Source organism: Rhodnius prolixus, unplaced genomic scaffold (assembly GCF_049639745.1).
Source record: "Rhodnius prolixus isolate KJV_2025 unplaced genomic scaffold, Rpr scaffold_10, whole genome shotgun sequence".
In the NCBI taxonomy this organism is placed as follows: domain Eukaryota; kingdom Metazoa; phylum Arthropoda; class Insecta; order Hemiptera; family Reduviidae; genus Rhodnius; species Rhodnius prolixus.
In genome coordinates, this window is record NW_027411615.1 from 993683 (window position 1) to 1016943 (window position 23261).

General features: G+C 32.0%; 1 protein-coding gene across 3 annotated transcripts in view; it reads left to right on the forward strand.

The window, feature by feature from the left end:
• The window catches only part of LOC141456998 (ATP-binding cassette sub-family G member 4), a 65701-nt gene extending 44502 nt beyond the window's left edge, over window positions 1-21199 (forward strand). For 2 of the 3 annotated variants that reach the window (XM_074133451.1, XM_074133452.1), the window contains exons 4-12: window positions 40-229; window positions 3671-3816; window positions 5037-5275; window positions 5424-5552; window positions 6326-6450; window positions 9479-9647; window positions 11345-11445; window positions 17427-17585; window positions 18270-21199. In XM_074133451.1, coding sequence (XP_073989552.1) covers window positions 40-229; window positions 3671-3816; window positions 5037-5275; window positions 5424-5552; window positions 6326-6450; window positions 9479-9647; window positions 11345-11445; window positions 17427-17585; window positions 18270-18614 — 1603 coding nt within the window. In that variant the 3' untranslated portion in view covers window positions 18615-21199. The remainder of the gene's footprint in view (window positions 1-39; window positions 230-3670; window positions 3817-5036; window positions 5276-5423; window positions 5553-6325; window positions 6451-9478; window positions 9648-11344; window positions 11446-17426; window positions 17586-18269) is intronic. The other variant, XM_074133453.1, reaches the window with a different exon arrangement.
• The last annotated feature ends 2062 nt before the right edge of the window (window positions 21200-23261 follow it).

Sequence of the window (23261 nt, forward strand, 5' to 3'; positions counted from 1 at the left end):
TCCTTGTTTATTATACGTTTTTTTTTATAATGTTAACAGAATCACAGGTGTTCGCGGAGTGGTCACCATAAACGGCCGAGAACGAGATCTAGACGAGTTCAGACGAGTATCCTGTTACATTACACAAGATGATCGTCTTCAGCCATTGCTGACCGTTCGTGAGAATATGAAAGTTGCAGCTGATCTTAAACTTACGGCCAGATATTCAGAGCTGGAAAAATTTGCTATTGTAAGTTTTTTTTGCTCCTTTTTTTTTGTGATTCATAATGGAGAAAAGCGTGGCCAAATTTCAGCCTTTGAATACTACATTAGCTTGGAAAACTCAGATCTAAATGATTGTACTTTTTGACAATTTGAAAATCGGTACACGCGTCGATAATTTGAATCGATTGTAGTACATTCCCTTAGTAAAAGTAGAAGCACATTATTACGAGTATTACGTAGGAAAGCCTTAGCCCCTTCTTCCTGCCTAATTTTATCAAAATCTGGGTGAGATTTTCATTACTTTATTATTTATTACTTTAATTATTGTTTTTGAGAAATATCGAGGTGCAAATTTTGTTACTTCACACCAACGTTTCGGTAAATATATTTTACCTTCTTCAGGGTATTGTAAAAAATGTTTGTGGAGTTAAATGTTTAGCTACATCATCATAACTGTTGTGGATTCATGGAAAGTGCTTTCAAACTCCACAAACCTTTTTTTACAATACCCTGAAGAAGATAATAAATTTACCGAAACGTTGGTATGCAGTAACAAAATTTGTTTTTTTTTTTTTTTGGTATTTATGACCGCACCTCGATATTCCCCAAAAATCAACCATCAACAACGGTCGAAATAAACCAAAACCATCATTACTTTATAACTTACAAGTTATTACTAATAATTATACTGTTAATAACTGTACTGTGATTATAATCACAGTACAGGGGGTGCTCACAAATGTGGGGCTAACTCCTCTCCTACAGGGAAACTGTGGCGGAGAGTTTTTTTAATCTTTTCATTTTAAGTAAATAAATAAATTGTTCTGAATTATTTGAAATCATTTTCGAAAGAATGTTTTGATCTCTTTGTCGCAGTAAAACTCTTTTACGAGACTTGGGCACGACAAGAGAAGGCAAGAAATAAATGGACGGTAGGAAGTCTAGACCCGTCCATAAAATACGCTTTACGCAATCCTTAAAATTTAGAGACTCAAAAAAATAACTTCTACATTATTTTTATCATTTTTTGGGCCACCCTCCCCCCCCTAAGTATGTTTGCATAACCAAGTAATAAACAAAGATGGGCAAAACACAACTCAAAGTGGTGGTGGAGGGAGACCAGAAAGTCATTGTGGTGATTATTGTAATTAATGCCTTTGTGGGTTGTCATTTTTTAATGACGTAGCTGACTTACGCAATAGACGTAATAAGTCTATCTTTACAGTCATTATGTAAAAAGAAAAGATACGCGCACTTAATAGACGCACTCAAGCGGATTAAAAAAAAAAAAAAAGATTTCTTTCCCAATAATATGCGATAAAGATGTAATTGAAATGTTGCACACTTATTTGCATTAGGACATTCGAGCTACAGGGCAAGATTAAATGAAATATCTTAATCTGAAATGGAAAATGAATCTATACGTTATCAACATTCCAAGAATTGAAAACAGATTAGATAAGGGTTAACAACTCAGTGGATCTATTATGGCACCAGTCCTAGATCTATCTATGTGATTAAAGGCTTCAAGAGTTTGGAAGGAGATTCCTGGATAAAGCTGGAAAGCATCAGTTTCATACACTCCAAAGGGATGAACTCCTTGCCCTCAGCATACTGGCTGGAAATTATCGTTGCGTGTAATACCACTCCATATTAAATATATGATGTTAGAGAGTATATAAATCCTGAATAGACGGAATCTAAGATTTGCTGCTTAAGTAAAAAACTTAGGGTAAAAGAGCGGTTAGAGGCGAGACCGGGAAAAACTAAAATGTATTGTTGGTTTAGTGGGTTCGATTTCTGGTCTAGGCCTTGGAATTTTTTTAAATGGCTAATATGTGAAATTTGTAGTAAAGTATGTTAGCCAGTTATAGGCTAGACCCGCAAAGCTAAGCTGTATTGTTGGTTTAGTGGGTTCGATTTCTGGTCTAGGCCTTGGAATTTTATTAAATGGCTAATATGTGAAATTTGTAGTAAAGTATGTTAGGCAGTTATAGGCTAGACCCGCAAAGCTAAGCTGTATTGTTGGTTTAGTGGGTTCGATTTCTGGTCTAGGCCTTAGAATTTTATTAAATGGCTAATATGTGAAATTTGTAGTAAAGTATGTTAGGCAGTTATAGGCTAGACCCGCAAAGCTAAGATGTATTGTTGGTTTAGTGGATTCGATTCCCGGTCTTAGGCCTTGGATTTTATTTAATGGTTAATATGAGAAATTTATAGTAAAATATGTTAGGCGGTTATAGGCTAGACCCGCAAAGCTAAGATTTATTGTTGGTTTAGTGGGTTCGATTCCCGGTCTTGGGCCTTGAATTTAATGGCTAATATGTGAAATTCGTAGAAAGTATGTTCGCTAATTGCCTTCGTCCTCGATACCTAATTTGGCAATTGGATTCACATCTCGCCTGGAAAATTATTTGCTAGATTTTTTTTACTTTAATGCCGCTACTTTACCGACTTTATTCTTAGGCCGGAAATAGTTTAGGTCTTTTGGCGGGATACGCTGGGGACCTTACTGGGGGAGGGGGAGCCAAACAAGCTGCTGAATCACTATGTTTTTGTTCAGAATACCCTAGCGCCAATAGTGATCACAATGTCCGTCTAGGCTGCCTTGAATTAGACTTGATAATCAATTAGCTGCTCTGGATTGATTATTATTCTCTCATAATCTCGGCAGCAACATCTCTGAGCGAAAGATTGTGGCCAGTTTTCCTTGGCTTACTGTATAGTATAACTGGGATTAGTTGTAGGCGCCCTGTCTCTCCGTCTATTCTTGCTTTGAAACGTTCGAGAATCCTCGCAATGTCATTATAAGCATTAAGTAATTACTTTATTCTTAAAGACTATCAATATCCAAAATTTTATTAAACAAAATCATGAGCAAAGTGTGTTAATTATGGGAATCGAACCACGCACCTTTAGCTTTGGAGGCCTACGCCTTTAACCTCTTAACTACTACGTGGTGCTAGTTATTATATACTAAATGAAATGAATAGCTTTAAAAATTGCAAACGTAATGTAACCGTTTACTTCTAAAATCAAGCCATAAAAATGGGGTGTATCTCTGCGCAATTGTTGTCACAATAAACGTCTGTTAGTTAATGATTAATACTCCATGAAGAATGAATTGTTAAAACAGAAAATCTTGCCTAATTGTTAACCTCGAATATATTATATTGTCACAAAAATTAATTACATTTCAGTTTATTTGCATACTATCTGAACGGGAGAGGGGGGATATCATTATGTATTGATGTTGATAAAAACTGGTCAAATACTCGTTATAATTAGGATGACTCAACTGCTTCAGAACTCAAGCTAGAATCTCTTTTTCTACAGCTTTAAGTAGATTTAAGTGTGTTTAACCGGGTGACATGTTTCATGTTCATTTAAACAGCTGATAGAGCTTTAGTTCCCCGACTAACACGTAAAAAAAAAAGTTGAGCTTTTTTTTCCTCTACTGTTTCAGATAGATGAAATTTTGACTATGCTTGGACTGATGGAAGCATCGAAAACACGTGCTGGAAGACTATCCGGGGGTCAAAGGAAGCGATTGTCCATTGCTTTAGAACTGGTGAACAATCCACTGGTGATGTTCTTGGATGAACCAACTACGTAAGCACTTATGTTCTGTAGTAAATGTTCTGGAGAGATTTGTTTGGGATTTTTAATTGCTGTTAGCGATTCACGGACTCCTTTCAACGAACCATTATAACCAATAAGCCTAATAAGTGCCGGTGAATGCAGCCACTCTTGGGTGTTTAGATCCAAAGAGTGGTTACCCTAATTTTCGGCTTATCTTTCTTACAGTGACCATGCAAAAAAGCTATCTTTCCAAATAAATTACTAGGCGGATTATCCCCAGCTTTTAGCCTGTAGTGCTTCGAGAACAGAACACATCCGATGTTTTATTAATAATAATAATTAGGCGCCACGGTAGCCGAGCGGTTAGAGGCGAGACCTGTAAAGCTAATATGTATTGTGGTACTGGGTTCGATTCCTTAGGCCTTGGATTTTATTTAGAAGTTAATCAAAGAAATTTACAGTTTGCTAGTCGCCTCCGTCCACGACACCTGATTGGTAGTTGGACGTTAAGCTCCGCCTTAAATAATGGGCGATTACTTTACCTTAATTTTTACTATTGTACGGAACAAAGAGGCTAAAGGAAGTGGATACCGTCCGGGTAATGCCTCTAAAGTGCTTTCGACAGACAACTGTCATAGTTCCTCTGGCACTGCAACTCCGGTATAACAGCGTTAGAGGTTAGGACTGAAATATTTACATTCAACCACGATAATTGAGTGATCTTTAACACATACCGTATTGTTCGCAAATTTCTAGGTGGCCAATAATAATGTGCTTGGCTGGGGTCTAAACCCATACATTGTTATTACATACACGGATATCCGAGGCGTCACGGTAGCCGAGACCTGCGAAGCTAATATGTATTGTGGTACTGGGTTCGATTCCCCGGTCATAGGTCTTGGATTTTATTTAATGGCTAATAAAAGAAATTTACAGTAAAGTATGTTTGCTAGTAGCCTCCGTCCACGACACCTAATCGGTAGTTGGACGTAAAGCTCGCATAGGCATTACTATGATCGGTAACAGATCGGAAGTAACATTACAATAATTGGGTAAAATTTTACTCATCCTAGAATAGTTCGTTACAGAGCATTTTGTTCAGGAAATCATTAAATATGATTTAAAGTTCAAAGTGTGAAAAAAAGTGTACAAGGTAGGACTTTGAAGTATCTGTAGTTAGAGGAGAGGAATATCTTATATCTGCCATTTCTAAATGCCATTACTAGTGCCAATGATTTCACTTTTTCCAGTGGCCTGGACAGTGCATCATGTCTACTGTGTATCAAGTTGATGAAACAGTTAGTAAATCAAGGCAGAACCATTGTCTGCACCATTCATCAACCGAGCGCATCGCTTTTCCAGAATTTCGACCATGTATACGTGCTGGCTGAGGGTGAATGTCTATACCAAGGTTCTGCCAACAATATGGTACCATATTTGGATAGTGTTGGTCTTCCATGTCCAATGTACCATAATCCGGCTGATTATGGTGAGTGAGTTGTAAAACAAAAAAGAATTATTTAGTTACCGACTTAAGGAAATTGAATTCTGAGCTGTCAGCATGAAATATTCAACTATTGGGAATCCATCTTATTGTTTAATGAGATTTTTGTTTTTTCCAATTTTCCCTTGCACAGTGATCGAGTTAGCATGTGGAGAACACGGTAAAGAGAAAATATTAACATTAGTAAATGGAACACAAAACGGACGTTCAATTCAATGGTTCGAAAATGCAGATCAACTTCCGCCAACAAGTCATGTAGAAGGTAAATTAACATATATTATAATTAAATAAAATTTAAAAGTCTTTTTGACACGTAATTCCCATTAAACCCCCCAAAAATTGTTGTTTTTACAAATAAATAAGTTGTACGAGTATATAAATATATATATATGTAGTCAGCGTAACTCAAAAAAATAAAATAAATCGAAAATGGGTACCTTTAAAAGTGTACGTAAACAATATTAAGGTCAATTATTTTTTTGGTACTTAATTATTTGAACTATAAAGTCGTGTGAGTTATTTTCTAAACAAAAAAAATCATGCGAAATTTGTAAGTCCTAAACATTTGGAGTAAAACCTGAGTTTTTACTCAATACATATTCATCACAATGGATGGCCGCTGTTCACAAAAATCAGAGTAAGTTTTCTAAGCCCATGTACATACTTCATGTAAAAATTTCACCTTGTTTCACTTATTGTACCAACCATTCAGTTTTAAAGCTCTTAAAAAGTAAAAAAAAAGCTCTGACTTGAATTATCTAATCAAAACCGATGAACAATTAATCCGTACAAGGTAAAAATAATTAATAAAGTGTATTATATGTCTTAAATAACCATATATTATTTTATGTCACGATAAACTCAAATATAATCTGCTCTATAAAATAACAAGCACACTTCTTAGACCCTGGAAATGTCTTTTGCCCTTTACGTAGAAAAAACGACAAAAAATAATAATTAAGATTAGGTTTATTTTCAATTTTATTACATAATCACGTAATTAAAAATATAAGTAAGTATATATTTTATTTACAGTATCCCATAAAAGTCCCCGACTTCCTGGCCGTCTTAGATGTACTTCCAGTTTGCAAGAAACCTCCCAGTTAAATCAACTTGGAGTCATTATTAACCGAGGATTTGTTAAAGTTAAAAGAGATTCAGTAAGTTTAATTTTATTGTTTTCTATAACTTAACATAGCTATGAACGGGAGGCAATTAGCATAATTACTGAGTGTAATTGTCTATAATTTACGAGTGTTTACTATAGTTAAAGGCTTGGTTTAATTATTAGAATTGTTTGTTTGTTCAGTGAGTTTTAATTTTGTCTAGCAGCAATATATAATCTATTCCAAGGGTATTTCAACTATTTTCTCCGCCCTAGTGGAAGAGCTCTGGTTTTAGATTTTTACCTGGAGAAAGGCCAAGAAGGGTTCGATTCCCGTTCTCTAGCCCTTAATTTTTATTTAATGGTTAATATGAGAAATTTCAGTTTCCGTCCTTTAGGACATCAATATAAATCATGTAAACCATCAATATGGGGGTCTTAGTTTAAATATTACAAAGACCAAACATCTGCCTCAAAGTAAACACAGAATAGAATTGAAGGATAATGAAGTGAAAAAATTCCACAAGTTTAAGTACCTGGGATCTGTTGTTGAGATCGGTGATAGTTCTAAATCAGAGGTGGATAGAAGAATTAGAGAAGGGAAAAGAGTCAAAGGGATGCTCAATCCAGTGCCGTGGAGTAAAAGTATTTCCCGAAGCACAAATCACCTAATCTATAAAGCTATATTTGAAAGTATTGTGCTATAAGGAGCAGAAACCTGGACTCTAAATAAAAAAAGAAAGAAATAGATTGGGTATCCACCGTAATGGACTACTGGGAGGAGGTCAGCAGGTAGATCCAGTAGGGGGAAAAAGTAAGAAATGCGGACATTAGAACAGCTTTGGATGTCCAACAAAATATCCTTCAATCTATAGGAGCTTAAGCAGCTAAAATGGTTGGGGCATTTGTTAAGGATGGGTGGAGGCAGACTCCCAAAGGCAGTGTATGAGATGACGGTTGTGGGAAGAAGAAGAAGAAGAAGGGGAAGACCTAGGACCAGGTGGAAAGACTCCGCATTAAAATCCCTGGTGGGATACGGTTTGACGTAGACCGATGCCACGAATAAGGAGAAATGGATGGATCGTCTCAGATAGTAGGTTGAGTGGGATCTACTACCTGGAGAAATGAAACCACAAAAAAAAAAAATGAGAAATTTAATAATAAAGAACGTTGGATAGTCGCCTCCGTCCACGACACCTAATTAGGTAGTTGGATGTAAAGCATGCCTCAAAAAATAGGCATTACTTTACTTTATACTTTCTTTTTAAATCTATCTTCTAGGTAAAAAAAAAAAAATCAAAAGTTGACGCTAAGAAAAGTCAGTGCCGAAGACATAATGGTGTTGACATGTAGATGAACTACAAGATCGTCTTTTGTTAATTAACATCCTGTAGGAAATATCACTGTTATAGATGAAATCCTGTTTTCAATCCTTTTAGAGCTAGCCAACGTTTTGCCAATTTTTGGTTCATATACAGGGTGTCCCAAGCTATATGGATAACGACTTTTTCTCGGAAACTAAGATAGCTAGAAAAAAACTAAAAAATACGGGTTCCCTTAGTTTTTTGTTAGGAATCCAAATTTAATTTGTAAATTTTTTTCGGTGCATTCAGAAGCGAGATACAGGCACCAACTTTATTTTTTCAAATGGGAAGGTGCGGTTTTTATTTCAGAAATAGATTCCTCTATTTTTTTTAAAGAAAAATTTACTAGAACGGTTTTTTACAGTGAGCGATATTTTAGAAGTTATGAATGAAAACATGATTCTTATAAGAAATGCCAAAATGATAATATTATAACGGTTTTTTGATTGAATAAGAAGAAAAGTACTATTTTATCATAAATTTTACTCCTCATTAATATTGCAGATCATGCTCGAAATGGCCTCCACAATTAGAGATGCATAGACATGCACTTTCCTGCCAATTGCCTCTTACTGCCAAAGAAGTACATTCGGCTTTAACCGAGTTACAGGCATCTATTATTCTCTGCTTTAGTTCATCTACAGATGCAATCCCTGCTTGATTCTGATACACCTAAATTTAGAAATGCTTTTAGATAAGCAGTTATGAATAATCACCTTGTTTTTCAGGTATCCCCAAAGGAAATAGTCCGTAGGTGTCAAATCCGGTGAACGAGATGGCCACTGAATCGTCCCCCATGTCGATATAATACCATGAGGCATGTAAAGAGATATCTCGATAGGCAATTTGATGGGCATGTTATATCGACACGGGGGCAATTCAGTAGCCACCTCTCTCACAGGACTTGACACCTATGGACTATTTCCTTTGGGGATACCTGAAAAACAAGGTGATTATTCATAACTTTTTTCTTTCTTTCCTTATTTCTGCTTACCTAAAAGCATTTCTAAATCTAGGTGTATCAGAATCAAGCCGGAATTGCATCTGTAGATGAACTAAAGCAGAGAATAATAGATGCCTGTAAGTCGGTTAAAGCTGAATCTATTTCTTTGGCAGTAAGGGGCAGGAAAGTGCATGTCTATGCATCTCTAATGGTGGAGGCCATTTCGAGCATGATCTGTAATATTAATGAGGAGTAAAATTTATGATAAAATAGTACTTTTCTTCTTATTCAATCAAAAAAACCGTTATAATATTATCATTTTGGCATTTCTTATAAGAATCATGTTTTCATTCATAACTTCTAAAATATCGCTCACAGAAAAAAACCTTTCGAGTAAATTTTTCTTTAAAAAAATAGAGGAATCAATTTCTGAAATAAAAACCGCACCTTCCCATTTGAAAAAATGAAGTTGGTGCCTGTATCTCGCTTCTGGAAGCACCGAGTAAAAAATTTACAAAGTAAATTTTGATTCCTAACAAAAAACTAAGGGAACACGTATTTTTTAGTTTTTTTCTAGCTATCTTAGTTTCCGAGAAAAAGTCGTTATCCATATAGCTTGGGACACCCTGTATATTGATCTTTGGGCATTTGTGAGGAGAGGTTTCACAACGGGAGCCTTGTCACCTTGGCCACGCTTTTCTTAAGGAAGCTTTAGTCCTTTGTAAGATCAGATTATAGGCATTCTTAATTTTTAATTGTTTTTTTTCCTATTCTAGACATTAACCTACATGAGGATTGTAGCAAATCTGGTAACTGGACTAATGTTAGGACTATTGTATTATAATTCTGGAATAGATGGAGCCCGAGTTTTAGATAATTATAATCTATTGTTCTCTATACTCATACACCATGCTATGTCAACCATGATGCTTACTATACTGACTTGTAAGTATTATTTTTTCCCATGATTATAATCGATCACTTTAAATCGGAGTTTATTGTTTACAAAAAAACAAATTCTATTGTGATCATATTTCTTAACTAATGTGAGACCTTTCCCTAGAACCGAAATAATACCATTTTCCTTAAATTCCGAAATTTAAAACATATTAAGTTTTTTAAAACCTGCCCTATACACCGACTTAATCCAGTAGAGAGAATGCTACCCTTGTTCCTGAACTGAACAATTCTAAAACGAATTTTCAGTTAAAAAAAAAAAAGGAAAATTATACAAATTATTAGGGGGACCGAAAAGTAATCAAAATTTTGTTTTTCTGGGGAAAAACATTTATTTATTAAAGGAATCTTAAGTGCTAATGAACAAAATAATTTCCTTCATTTTCTAACACTTTTTGCCAGCGAAAAGGCAATCGTTCGATTCCCTTTTTAAAAAAGTCCTTCGATTTTTCATTGAAGAACTTTTCCAAGTGCGTTTTCACTTTTCCAAGATTGGTAAAGTTTTAACGGCGCTCGATCAACGGCGTACCATCAGCGCGTCTCTTTTGTCTCGGTATGAAGCTGATCCATTTTTGCGACGAATTGTAACTGGAGATGAGAAGTGGGGTGCTATACAACAATCCTGCACGAAAAAGACAATGGCTTTCTCATGATATAATAGACCAGCTTACAAGCACCTGTTCCGACACCTCGACCGTCACTAACGATAAAGAAGGTCCTTGTGTGTGTGTGGTGGGATTTTTCTGGAATCATACACTACGAATTGCTTGAAGCTGGTCAGACCGTTACAGTGACAGTGAACAACTCGAGCGAATGAAACAAGAGCTCATAAAAAAAACGATCTGTTTTGGTCAATAACAAAAAAAGGATCCTACAACACGATAACGCGAGGCCTCACGCAGCAAAAAGAACACAGGAAAAAATAAGGGAGCTTGGGTTAGAACTTTTACACCATCCACCGTATTCACCAGATCTCGCGCCGTCGGATTATCACCTTTCCAGATCGTTAGAGCTTACATTAAGAGGTAAAAAATTTACCAATGTTGGAAAAGTGAAAACGCACTTGGAAAAGTTCTTCAATGAAAAATCGAAGGACTTTTTTAAAAAGGAAATCGAACAATTGCCTTTTCGCTGACAAAAAGTGTTAGAAAATGATAGAAATTATTTTGTTCATTAGCACTTAAGATTTCTTTTATAAATAAATGTTTTTCTCCAGAAAAAATTACTTTTCGGTCCCCCTAATATTTTAACCCTCTTCTTAAAACAGGATCGTAAATTATGCTGAATTGGGAAACGATTGTACATTATTGTAAGGGAAAAACTAATGCACCACCATCTTATAAATAGAAGTGCCCTTAAACTAATGTTTTTGAGAAGATGATTCAAATAAAATTAGTAAACAAGTTCAACAAGAAAAATCTCAACAAAATGAAAAACATTTTCTTTACAAAAAGAAAAACTTAAACAAGAATGGACACGAAAAGGGAATGATGAATTCAGGATGAGGTCTCTCATCTTATTGTCTGCCTGTTCCTAATACTACTTCTAATTTTCCTAATACCATATCTCCGTACCTTACAATTGAATTTTCAATTTTAAAGTTAAATTTATATTGTTAAAATGATTTAATTGAAAAATATCTTTCCGATAGAAACAAATTACACAAAGTGTACTTGTAATTTCAGTTCCAATGGAAATGTCTATTCTAATAAAAGAACACTTTAATCGATGGTATTCTCTGAAGTCTTATTACGTAATGGTGAATATCGTGGATATACCAGTAGCGGTAAGTAAAACCCAAAAAGAAATACAAACAAATAATTTGAATAAAGGTGGAAAAAATTGCAGATAAAAGATAAAACATGAAATAGAAAAATTAGTTCATGAGCAGCTCGCTAGGTGTCGCAAGCATTCAGTAATGTGAGGTTAAGTTAGAATTTCTTTAGAAGCAAAATATTTTTAAAGCACTAACTTTAAAAGCTTCATGCTTTAAAGCTATGATAACTTTATTATTATATTTTTTTTTTATATCAATATAGCAATCATCATTTCTATATCATTTTTACGAACCGTCATAAAATTAAAAGATTGTTCTAATTGTAGTCATGAGTGATTCCAGTTGTTTTTATCAACATTAGATAATGAAGGAGAATAAAATATGAAATCTGCTTGTAGAATATTATCGTGTGATAAGAAATATGTAAGCCATTTTTTTCGATTTCAGTTACAAAAATATTGTTAATTACGGGAGCCGAGCTATAGATGCATTTTTTTTAAGACAAACTCACTGAACAGAGAAAGAGCAATTTTATTTATTTAGTAGAGTAATTTTATTTTATTAGTCAGAGAACCAAAATGTGCACCAAAATATCTCTTGTTAATTTTATTTTTATTAATATTATTAACAGTTAATAGAACTATTTATCAGACGCATTTACTGTGTTCAGTCAGAGAACCAAAATGTGCACCAAAATATCTCTTGTTAATTTTATTTTTATTAATATTATTAACAGTTAATAGAACTATTTATCAGACGCATTTACTGTGTTCAGTCAGAGAACCAAAATGTGCACCAAAATATCTCTTGTTAATTTTATTTTTATTAATATTATTAACAGTTAATAGAACTATTTATCAGACGCATTTACTGTGTTCAGTCAGAGAACCAAAATGTGCACCAAAATATCTCTTGTTAATTTTATTTTTATTAATATTATTAACAGTTAATAGAACTATTTATCAGACGCATTTACTGTGTTCAGTCAGAGAACCAAAATGTGCACCAAAATATCTCTTGTTAATTTTATTTTTATTAATATTATTAACAGTTAATAGAACTATTTATCAGACGCATTTACTGTGTTCAGTCAGAGAACCAAAATGTGCACCAAAGGATCTCTTGTTAATTTTATTTTTATTAATATTATTAACAGTTAATAGAACTATTTACCAGACGCATTTACTGTGTTCAGTCAGAGAACCAAAATGTGCACCAAAATATCTCTTGTTAATTTTATTTTTATTAATATTATTAACAGTTAATAGAACTATTTATCAGACGCATTTACTGTGTTCAGTCAGAGAACCAAAATGTGCACCAAAATATCTCTTGTTAATTTTATTTTTATTAATATTATTAACAGTTAATAGAACTATTTATCAGACGCATTTACTGTGTTCAGTCAGAGAACCAAAATGTGCACCAAAATATCTCTTGTTAATTTTATTTTTATTAATATTATTAACAGTTAATAGAACTATTTATCAGACGCATTTACTGTGTTCAGTCAGAGAACCAAAATGTGCACCAAAATATCTCTTGTTAATTTTATTTTTATTAATATTATTAACAGTTAATAGAACTATTTATCAGACGCATTTACTGTGTTCAGTCAGAGAACCAAAATGTGCACCAAAATATCTCTTGTTAATTTTATTTTTATTAATATTATTAACAGTTAATAGAACTATTTATCAGACGCATTTACTGTGTTCAGTCAGAGAACCAAAATGTGCACCAAAATATCTCTTGTTAATTTTATTTTTATTAATATTATTAACAGTTAATAGAACTATTTATCAGACGCATTTACTGTGTTCAGTCAGAGAACCAAAATGTGCACCAAAATATCTCTTGTTAATTTTATTTTTATTAATATTATTAACAGTTAATAGAACTATTTATCAGACGCATTTACTGTGTTCAGTCAGAGAACCAAAATGTGCACCAAAATATCTCTTGTTAATTTTATTTTTATTAATATTATTAACAGTTAATAGAACTATTTATCAGACGCATTTACTGTGTTCAGTCAGAGAACCAAAATGTGCACCAAAATATCTCTTGTTAATTTTATTTTTATTAATATTATTAACAGTTAATAGAACTATTTATCAGACGCATTTACTGTGTTCAGTCAGAGAACCAAAATGTGCACCAAAATATCTCTTGTTAATTTTATTTTTATTAATATTATTAACAGTTAATAGAACTATTTATCAGACGCATTTACTGTGTTCAGTCAGAGAACCAAAATGTGCACCAAAATATCTCTTGTTAATTTTATTTTTATTAATATTATTAACAGTTAATAGAACTATTTATCAGACGCATTTACTGTGTTCAGTCAGAGAACCAAAATGTGCACCAAAATATCTCTTGTTAATTTTATTTTTATTAATATTATTAACAGTTAATAGAACTATTTATCAGACGCATTTACTGTGTTCAGTCAGAGAACCAAAATGTGCACCAAAATATCTCTTGTTAATTTTATTTTTATTAATATTATTAACAGTTAATAGAACTATTTATCAGACGCATTTACTGTGTTCAGTCAGAGAACCAAAATGTGCACCAAAATATCTCTTGTTAATTTTATTTTTATTAATATTATTAACAGTTAATAGAACTATTTATCAGACGCATTTACTGTGTTCAGTCAGAGAACCAAAATGTGCACCAAAATATCTCTTGTTAATTTTATTTTTATTAATATTATTAACAGTTAATAGAACTATTTATCAGACGCATTTACTGTGTTCAGTCAGAGAACCAAAATGTGCACCAAAATATCTCTTGTTAATTTTATTTTTATTAATATTATTAACAGTTAATAGAACTATTTATCAGACGCATTTACTGTGTTCAGTCAGAGAACCAAAATGTGCACCAAAATATCTCTTGTTAATTTTATTTTTATTAATATTATTAACAGTTAATAGAACTATTTATCAGACGCATTTACTGTGTTCAGTCAGAGAACCAAAATGTGCACCAAAATATCTCTTGTTAATTTTATTTTTATTAATATTATTAACAGTTAATAGAACTATTTATCAGACGCATTTACTGTGTTCAGTCAGAGAACCAAAATGTGCACCAAAATATCTCTTGTTAATTTTATTTTTATTAATATTATTAACAGTTAATAGAACTATTTATCAGACGCATTTACTGTGTTCAGTCAGAGAACCAAAATGTGCACCAAAATATCTCTTGTTAATTTTATTTTTATTAATATTATTAACAGTTAATAGAACTATTTATCAGACGCATTTACTGTGTTCAGTCAGAGAACCAAAATGTGCACCAAAATATCTCTTGTTAATTTTATTTTTATTAATATTATTAACAGTTAATAGAACTATTTATCAGACGCATTTACTGTGTTCAGTCAGAGAACCAAAATGTGCACCAAAATATCTCTTGTTAATTTTATTTTTATTAATATTATTAACAGTTAATAGAACTATTTATCAGACGCATTTACTGTGTTCAGTCAGAGAACCAAAATGTGCACCAAAATATCTCTTGTTAATTTTATTTTTATTAATATTATTAACAGTTAATAGAACTATTTATCAGACGCATTTACTGTGTTCAGTCAGAGAACCAAAATGTGCACCAAAATATCTCTTGTTAATTTTATTTTTATTAATATTATTAACAGTTAATAGAACTATTTATCAGACGCATTTACTGTGTTCAGTCAGAGAACCAAAATGTGCACCAAAATATCTCTTGTTAATTTTATTTTTATTAATATTATTAACAGTTAATAGAACTATTTATCAGACGCATTTACTGTGTTCAGTCAGAGAACCAAAATGTGCACCAAAATATCTCTTGTTAATTTTATTTTTATTAATATTATTAACAGTTAATAGAACTATTTATCAGACGCATTTACTGTGTTCAGTCAGAGAACCAAAATGTGCACCAAAATATCTCTTGTTAATTTTATTTTTATTAATATTATTAACAGTTAATAGAACTATTTATCAGACGCATTTACTGTGTTCAGTCAGAGAACCAAAATGTGCACCAAAATATCTCTTGTTAATTTTATTTTTATTAATATTATTAACAGTTAATAGAACTATTTATCAGACGCATTTACTGTGTTCAGTCAGAGAACCAAAATGTGCACCAAAATATCTCTTGTTAATTTTATTTTTATTAATATTATTAACAGTTAATAGAACTATTTATCAGACGCATTTACTGTGTTCAGTCAGAGAACCAAAATGTGCACCAAAATATCTCTTGTTAATTTTATTTTTATTAATATTATTAACAGTTAATAGAACTATTTATCAGACGCATTTACTGTGTTCAGTCAGAGAACCAAAATGTGCACCAAAATATCTCTTGTTAATTTTATTTTTATTAATATTATTAACAGTTAATAGAACTATTTATCAGACGCATTTACTGTGTTCAGTCAGAGAACCAAAATGTGCACCAAAATATCTCTTGTTAATTTTATTTTTATTAATATTATTAACAGTTAATAGAACTATTTATCAGACGCATTTACTGTGTTCAGTCAGAGAACCAAAATGTGCACCAAAGGATCTCTTGTTAATTTTATTTTTATTAATATTATTAACAGTTAATAGAACTATTTACCAGACGCATTTACTGTGTTCAGTCAGAGAACCAAAATGTGCACCAAAATATCTCTTGTTAATTTTATTTTTATTAATATTATTAACAGTTAATAGAACTATTTACCAGACGCATTTACTAAACATTTATCTCAGGTTTCAAAATATTTATATCTGGTTAAAATGCTAATTTGAATGAAGAAAATTAGTTCCCAATGGATGTAAATGATTTAAATCCATTGTTTCATCCCGTCAGTATATGATGTTCTAGGTAACGAATTTTTATCCCCGATTTTTAGGGTTCTAATTTTGCTGGCCTATAAGTACAGTATAATGTGTTAACATCAATACTTCTTTCTAACGGAATGAACTCGGCTGACTAGGATGTTGATTCGGCTTAGGTCTTACACACCTCTTGTAAGATATAGGAAAGAAAATAATTTATCTTATAGTTAGTTCGCTTGGAGAATGAGGAAGTTTTTGTTCAGAGAGGAGAGGCAAGAGCCTAGGCTTTTTCCCGATAAGGTTGTAGCTCGATTTGCACGAATAGCTGTATATCTTAGAAGTCCAGGTTCTGCTTCGAATGTCATGAACTTGATTTGAAGCTATTTTTATTTTCGGGGGGTACCTATAGGTCAAGAAAGGCTTTATAGTCCCTCAACCCAGACGAATAATAATTTCAAAGTGGGCACTTGTAAGTAAGGTCTATAATTGTCATCAGGACAAATGGAGAAGCTCCCTTCTTGACTGATTTTTTGGATTACTTATTGGCCTACAGGGACAAAGATCCTGCAGTAGATCTTGCCCGAATAACAATCGGAAAGAAACACTAAAAGAACGAGAAATAGCTGCAGGAATTCTGCCTTTTTTTTTTTTTTTAACAAAAAGAAGCATTCCCTTTTGATCCCCTCAAGTCAAATTTTCTGGTACTCGGAGCTTCCACTTAAGTTAGTTTTTCATCTTAAGTCAATGACAGCAGCTTTAAACAAATGGATGTCAAATACTCTATACAAACCGGATAAACTACTCTACTGGATGAAGATGAGAAAGCTCTCAAGCTTTTTGATGGATAAACTCTTAAAGCTTGAAAAATTAAAATTTTATAAAAACTTATTCCAAGAAAAATCACTTTAAATAATTACAAATGTAATTATCATCGTGCATAAAACATCATTATTTTTCCTGTAAATTTACATATTAAAGTAGTTTTTGTTTTATTACTCATTTTAAGTAGTTATTTTTGAATCCCGAGTCGCTATAATTTAGAGTTACACTCATTCTCTACATAATATCTGTTAATTTTATGAATTACTCTAAGTAATTACTTATTTTATTTTAAATAATTTTTTTAATTACTTATTTTATTTTTTACAGACCGCCTGCTGTATCATGTTCACCGCTATAGTTTACCTAATGACTGGCCAGCCCTTAGATTGGAACCGGTTTATAGTGTTCATGGTACTTAGTTTACTTGTGGTATATATTGCGCAAAGTATTGGCTATATAGTTGGCGCTGTTTTCAACAGTGTTGTGGTAAGGGTTTTTAATTAATTCGATTAAAAAATCATAATAGTTTAATTAGTTTTGATCAAATTTTACGGGAACTATTCATTAGAATTAAATGATTTAAAGGGGTTAGTTTGTCTTTACTATAGTTTGAACCCTGGGTCTGGTAATGCTACCACTCTTTCAACTAGTTTAACGGATCCAATAATGTTTACAACGATTCAGCTTGACAAGTTTTTCTACACAAAGAATCAAATCTTCTATAAAGAACCACAAATTTTCACTAATCAACAAAATTAATACATTTTCTGCTTCTGAAGTTGGATTAAATAAACCAGTCAAAAGATGTATGATAGATAAAAAATAAAGTAGGCATTCAGCATTGTAAATTCAACCATCCCTAGGTAACCAGCCTTTAGAGGCTAGAGAAATAACTACTTCGCCAAGATTTATGATTATATACAGTCAACTTGAATCCAAACAGTAGCATAGAACAACTTTGCAGGTTATTTAAGTAATCTGTCAGCGTTAGGGGTCAAGTCAAGTAACATTGTTAAGTTGTTAGGCTGGATGTCGTGTCAGAATATTAATTTTCTTGCAATTAACGAGCAGTTCTAAGTAGTTTTCTTTTAGTATTTGCAATGATATAATTTTTTTAGTACAAAAAAAGTCACAACATCAATCACAATTTCACTTTTACCATTGTTACAGAATGGAACATTTGCTGGGCCAATATTAATCGTACCAATGATGATGTTCTCTGGATTTGGTGTGAATTTTCGCGATATTCCAGGCTATTTAAGCTGGGGTACACATCTCTCATTTCTGCGTTACAGTTTAGAAGGATTTGTTGGCGCTATCTATGGTATGGACCGGGGAATACTACCCTGTGAAGAACTGTACTGTCATTATCGTTATCCAGATAAATTCATGTACGATGTAGCGATGAGAGGCGATGTATATATTAATTGTATAATTATATTATTGATTATGTTGGCGTTTACAAAAGCGGCTGCCTATGTACTGTTAAGATGGAAAATCAGGTCTTTAAGATAGTACTTGCTTTTTCTGTGTCTTGTATCTATTGAAAGTTAAAACTTTTCATTTAAAATGGCCAGTACGGTACACTACTAAATATCCGACCATCTGTATTTTAAGTGATAATTACTATGGTTACCAGAAAATGAAAAGAAAAATATGTAACTTTTAATTTTTTCTTTAATGGACTGATTAGTGAAATCATTTTAAAAATTATTTGTACATATATTTTTTTATTGAAATGACAAATATTAACTCAATATTTGATAAAACGAACAAAACAAATAAAAAAAATAATTTGCCTACTTATAAAAACAGAGAAATATTGAAAAGAATAATTGAATGTGCAAAAAACCATAACCAAAGCACATCACAACTTAATTAAAACAACGAGGTCACATAAAAGTCAATTATGTATTGTTATATATTTGTAAATCAGGGAATTTTGTCTCTCTATTTGGATTATTTGTTGTAGTACACGAAGGTGATAAGAAAAACAAAAAAAAAATGGATTATATTAAGTGGTAATCTTTAAATCTCAAACTAATTTAGCCAATAGAATAAGGGAACTGGATCAGAATGAAAAATGGTACAATAATTGACAGTTTGAAACCCAAGGTTATTTTTGTAAAGCCCTAGTTGTGCAATGGGGCTGAATTCAGTGAGGCTTCAAGCTAATGCCACTGATCTGAAGACGCATTATCGCTAAAAGACAATTAGGGACAATACAAAAGGAAATCATAACTTTGAAAATAAACACCTAATATCGGAAATGAGATTCGGGGCTAGCTTTGGACTGCTTCGGAAGTTCCCGTATAAAGGAAGGTACCCGAAATCAATGCTAAACCCGTTTTGAAGGAACAGAACACATTTATAAATTAACACTTGAAATCATGACTGAGTTATTAGGGAGAGTTCCAGGGCAAGATTTGGAAGGCATTAGTTTTTTTTTTTTTATTTTCTAAAACTCTTCAACACACGGCTCAAAGAGTGCTGTCCATCAGAGATTTTTGCAGAGACCAATAAGAAGATCTGTAGTTTTTTTTGGAGTATTACTTTACTAGACTAAAGGTCGAACATGGAGAGAGCACTTCACCACGAGACAGTTCCTAGAATCATCCTAATCCAATAGCTTTTTTGCGACCTATCTTTTTACAAAACCCTCAAATTAGCTGGTGATAGGTTTAGCTAAATTCAAATCTATTGTTACCCTAAAAGTTGCACTTGCTAATTGTAGCAGTTATTGAAATGAGAAGTCTCAGTAAAGTTAGAGAATTTAGAGTTTTGGTTTACATAACCCAAATAATCGTACCTTTAGATAAAAAAGTTCCCTCAAGTTGGAAGTACAGTTCAAGTTTGGTGTGAGTTCAGTTAGGCTGGCACTTTAACAAGAAATGATTGGTTCATTTCCTACTAGGAGAAGTAATCGCTTCAAAAATGCCATATTTTTACTTTCTAAGAACAAGATTAGACACTTAATCATAGAGCAGAGGAACTCTTCGTGCAATTAACTCAGTAATTCTAAACAGGAATTAGAAATTGCGACGACTGTAGGCAATAAGACATGCAAAGATGCTGTTGAAGATAAAAACTTTTTGATTAAACCTTCAAGCAGTAGATGTTGGATCTTTTAATATAGTTTTATTGATAGCTTTTGATGAAATCGAATCACAAGACAGAACTTAGTGTGGTCTAAAGCAAAACATGGTACCCTACACCCAGTTTTTTCTTGAGAACATTGACGGAAGATAATAACTTGGAATGATACACGAACAAATCAAAAGTTAGTTTCTTGACTTATTTTTTTATTTTTTTAGTAGATCAAATTTTTCAATTGCCAATTAAATGGAGCCTAGTCAAAGAAATTTTTATAAAATAAACAAGACTAACTTTCAGATTTAAATAAACAAAAAAGTTTAAGTAGTAACTTTAGATGTTTCTTTTGCTCAAATTAACATTCCTTTTAAATTTGTCTGGTAAATGCAAATAAGGGATAAAACCAATTGATGAAACTACAAATAAATAATCATATTTCAATCAATTAATCAATTTAAAACTTTAATTAGTAAAATCAGTGCAATGGCAATTAATCTTTAAGATTAATAAAACATCTTTATATGAATACTATTTAGAATAATAAAAAAAAAAGCCAAAGCATGATATTTTAATACTATGTTTCTAATAATTATTATTTTTTTTATATCAACATGGGGATTATATTGTACATAATAATAATATATAAATATAAATGTAATATATAAAATGACTGGACTGGTAGTTGTTATTTTTACTTTTATTTTCTAGTACAAATTAGGAAAAGTTACTTTTTCATTCCAAATTTTCTTTTTTTTCAGCTTTTTTTATTATTAATGTGGAAATATAAAATTGTTTCCTTATTTTAGCTTCAAATTTTTGAATAATGTGGTTTATTTTGAGCTGAATTTTAAATTGAAGAAATTAGACCATGTACATAATATTAATATATGGGAGAGAATACTCTACTTAATAAGGACTATTTTATGTATTTAAAGATTTATTTTGTTATAAATTATGTATATTTATTTTGTTTTTTTCATGAATACTAAGTTTTGATTTGATTTTTAGAGCTTTTTATTGATTATTTAAAGATCCATGCCTCTTAATTATTACAGAATTTTTTTTTTCTTTAATGAAAAGAAAGATTTTCTGTGAATGAAAGCAAATTTTATTTTTCATCAATCTAAGGCTGAAAATTAAGGGTTCAATTTAAGGTTTTTTCTTTTTTAAATTTTATTTTTTTACTGTACCTAATTATGTGCAGGCTAACTCAAAATGTTGTTGATAGTGTGTGTAAAACAAAATTGAGTATGAAAGTTGTTCTGTTATTTTGTAGTCATCAGAAAGGGTTTGATTGAAATGTGTATTTCTCTGTATTTTTGTGAGTTCTTAACACTCAAGGATGGTGTTCAATTCTTGTTTTAAAGTGTCTGCAATAATAGGAAAGTTTTTATTTCAGTTAACTGTAACCTATTGTGTTGGAAGAGATCTGAATGTCTTGTAGAAACTTCTGCCCAAGAGTGATTGTATGTAATGTTTATATTAATCAGTGGGTATGTACTTTCTTGGCCCTCTTATTTCCAGGGAACTCCCTGGAAGTTGATTACAACCGGAGGACGACTTCATTAAAAAAAAAAAAAAAAAGAACCTTCCGAAGGAGAAAAATTTCATTTTTGTTTTAAAAGATCTATTTTGTTTTTTTCTGGATGCCTAAATTTGATGAATTTGAGTTAGTCAGAGTGCAAGCTAAATCCAAATTAAACGTACACATTCTTTAAACTACCTACAGTAACTTGTATGTGAATTATATAAGTATCTGAGGCTGTCAGTTTTGGTATTTGAATTGTCAGGCCGGGTTAACCCACAGGGGCGTCCAGATTTCTGAATAAGTGACTAGTATTTTTCCTCCTGAATGTATTGGAGCATCATCCGCATACCAGTCAAAGCAACTAACACAAAGACACCTTCTATTTCCTAGAGTTCTAGTGAATGAATGATTTTCATGAATCAACTCTGCAAATTAATCCTTGGTGAATGTTAAAAATGTCTCAACCAAGAAAATTAAATCACAAATATTCTACCAAATTAAGGCAATGTAGTACGCATCAAATACTTTTAAACTGGTTCAATTCTCTAATAATAATTATAAAAACAAGAAGCTGAAGATGAACAAAAACTTGAATCCAGTTAGAATTAAAAACGAATGTTCTAAAGTGACAAAAAACAAATAAACGATCCAACATGCGAACAGGTTTATTCATTACAAAAACTGTGCTTAACAGAAAACTGGAATTAACTTTGGGGATGTGGCAATTTTGTAATCAAAACATAAAACGTGACAGTTGCATCTATTATAGAACTATTCAAGTCTAATAAATTAATACTTGAATAATTATAAGATAATATTCTTATATTACAAATCATACTATTAAATAGCATTCATAAGTTAGCACTAAGTAATATTTTCTTTGATTAAAAGGGGATACTGTTTTCTAGTTTGCCAGTAATCAACCCCTGACTGTTTTCTTTATTTTTCCTAATTGGTAATTCTGCATACACCTTTTTCTCTGTAGCATTTGTCCCCAAAAAAAGAGAGGAGGAAGACTGAGATGCTTTAAATTTCAAGACAGTGAATCTTTGTCATCAAATCAGTGATTTTTGAAATATTGCATGTTTAAAGGGGAAAATATTTCAGGGCTTAAACATTTATTTCTATTGTTATCTTAAAATTCAGTTGTTATGTGTTACCGTTATATTATCTATTTTATAAACAATGTGCATCCAATTGAAAAAGCCATAACTGAATTACCACTGGAATTATACTTTCCAGAAATGAACCTAATTGTCATCCTTGTCTATTTTAAAGCAATGGAGCTATAGCTCTTGGAAATTAAAATAATGGAGCATGAATCAAAGGTAAAAATTAACAAGAACGTTGTAAAAAGAACTCCAACAGAAAAGAGTGGTTAAGCTAAATTGTCCATCTAGCCGTTGCAATGAAAAAAGAACCATCATTGGTCAAAATTCGCAAAAGAGACTGCAACGAAGGATCTTCCACACTCTAAGGGAGAGGAAAAAGCTAAGAAGACCTAACAAATATCAGCAGGAAGATTACCTCTCGTATTAAAG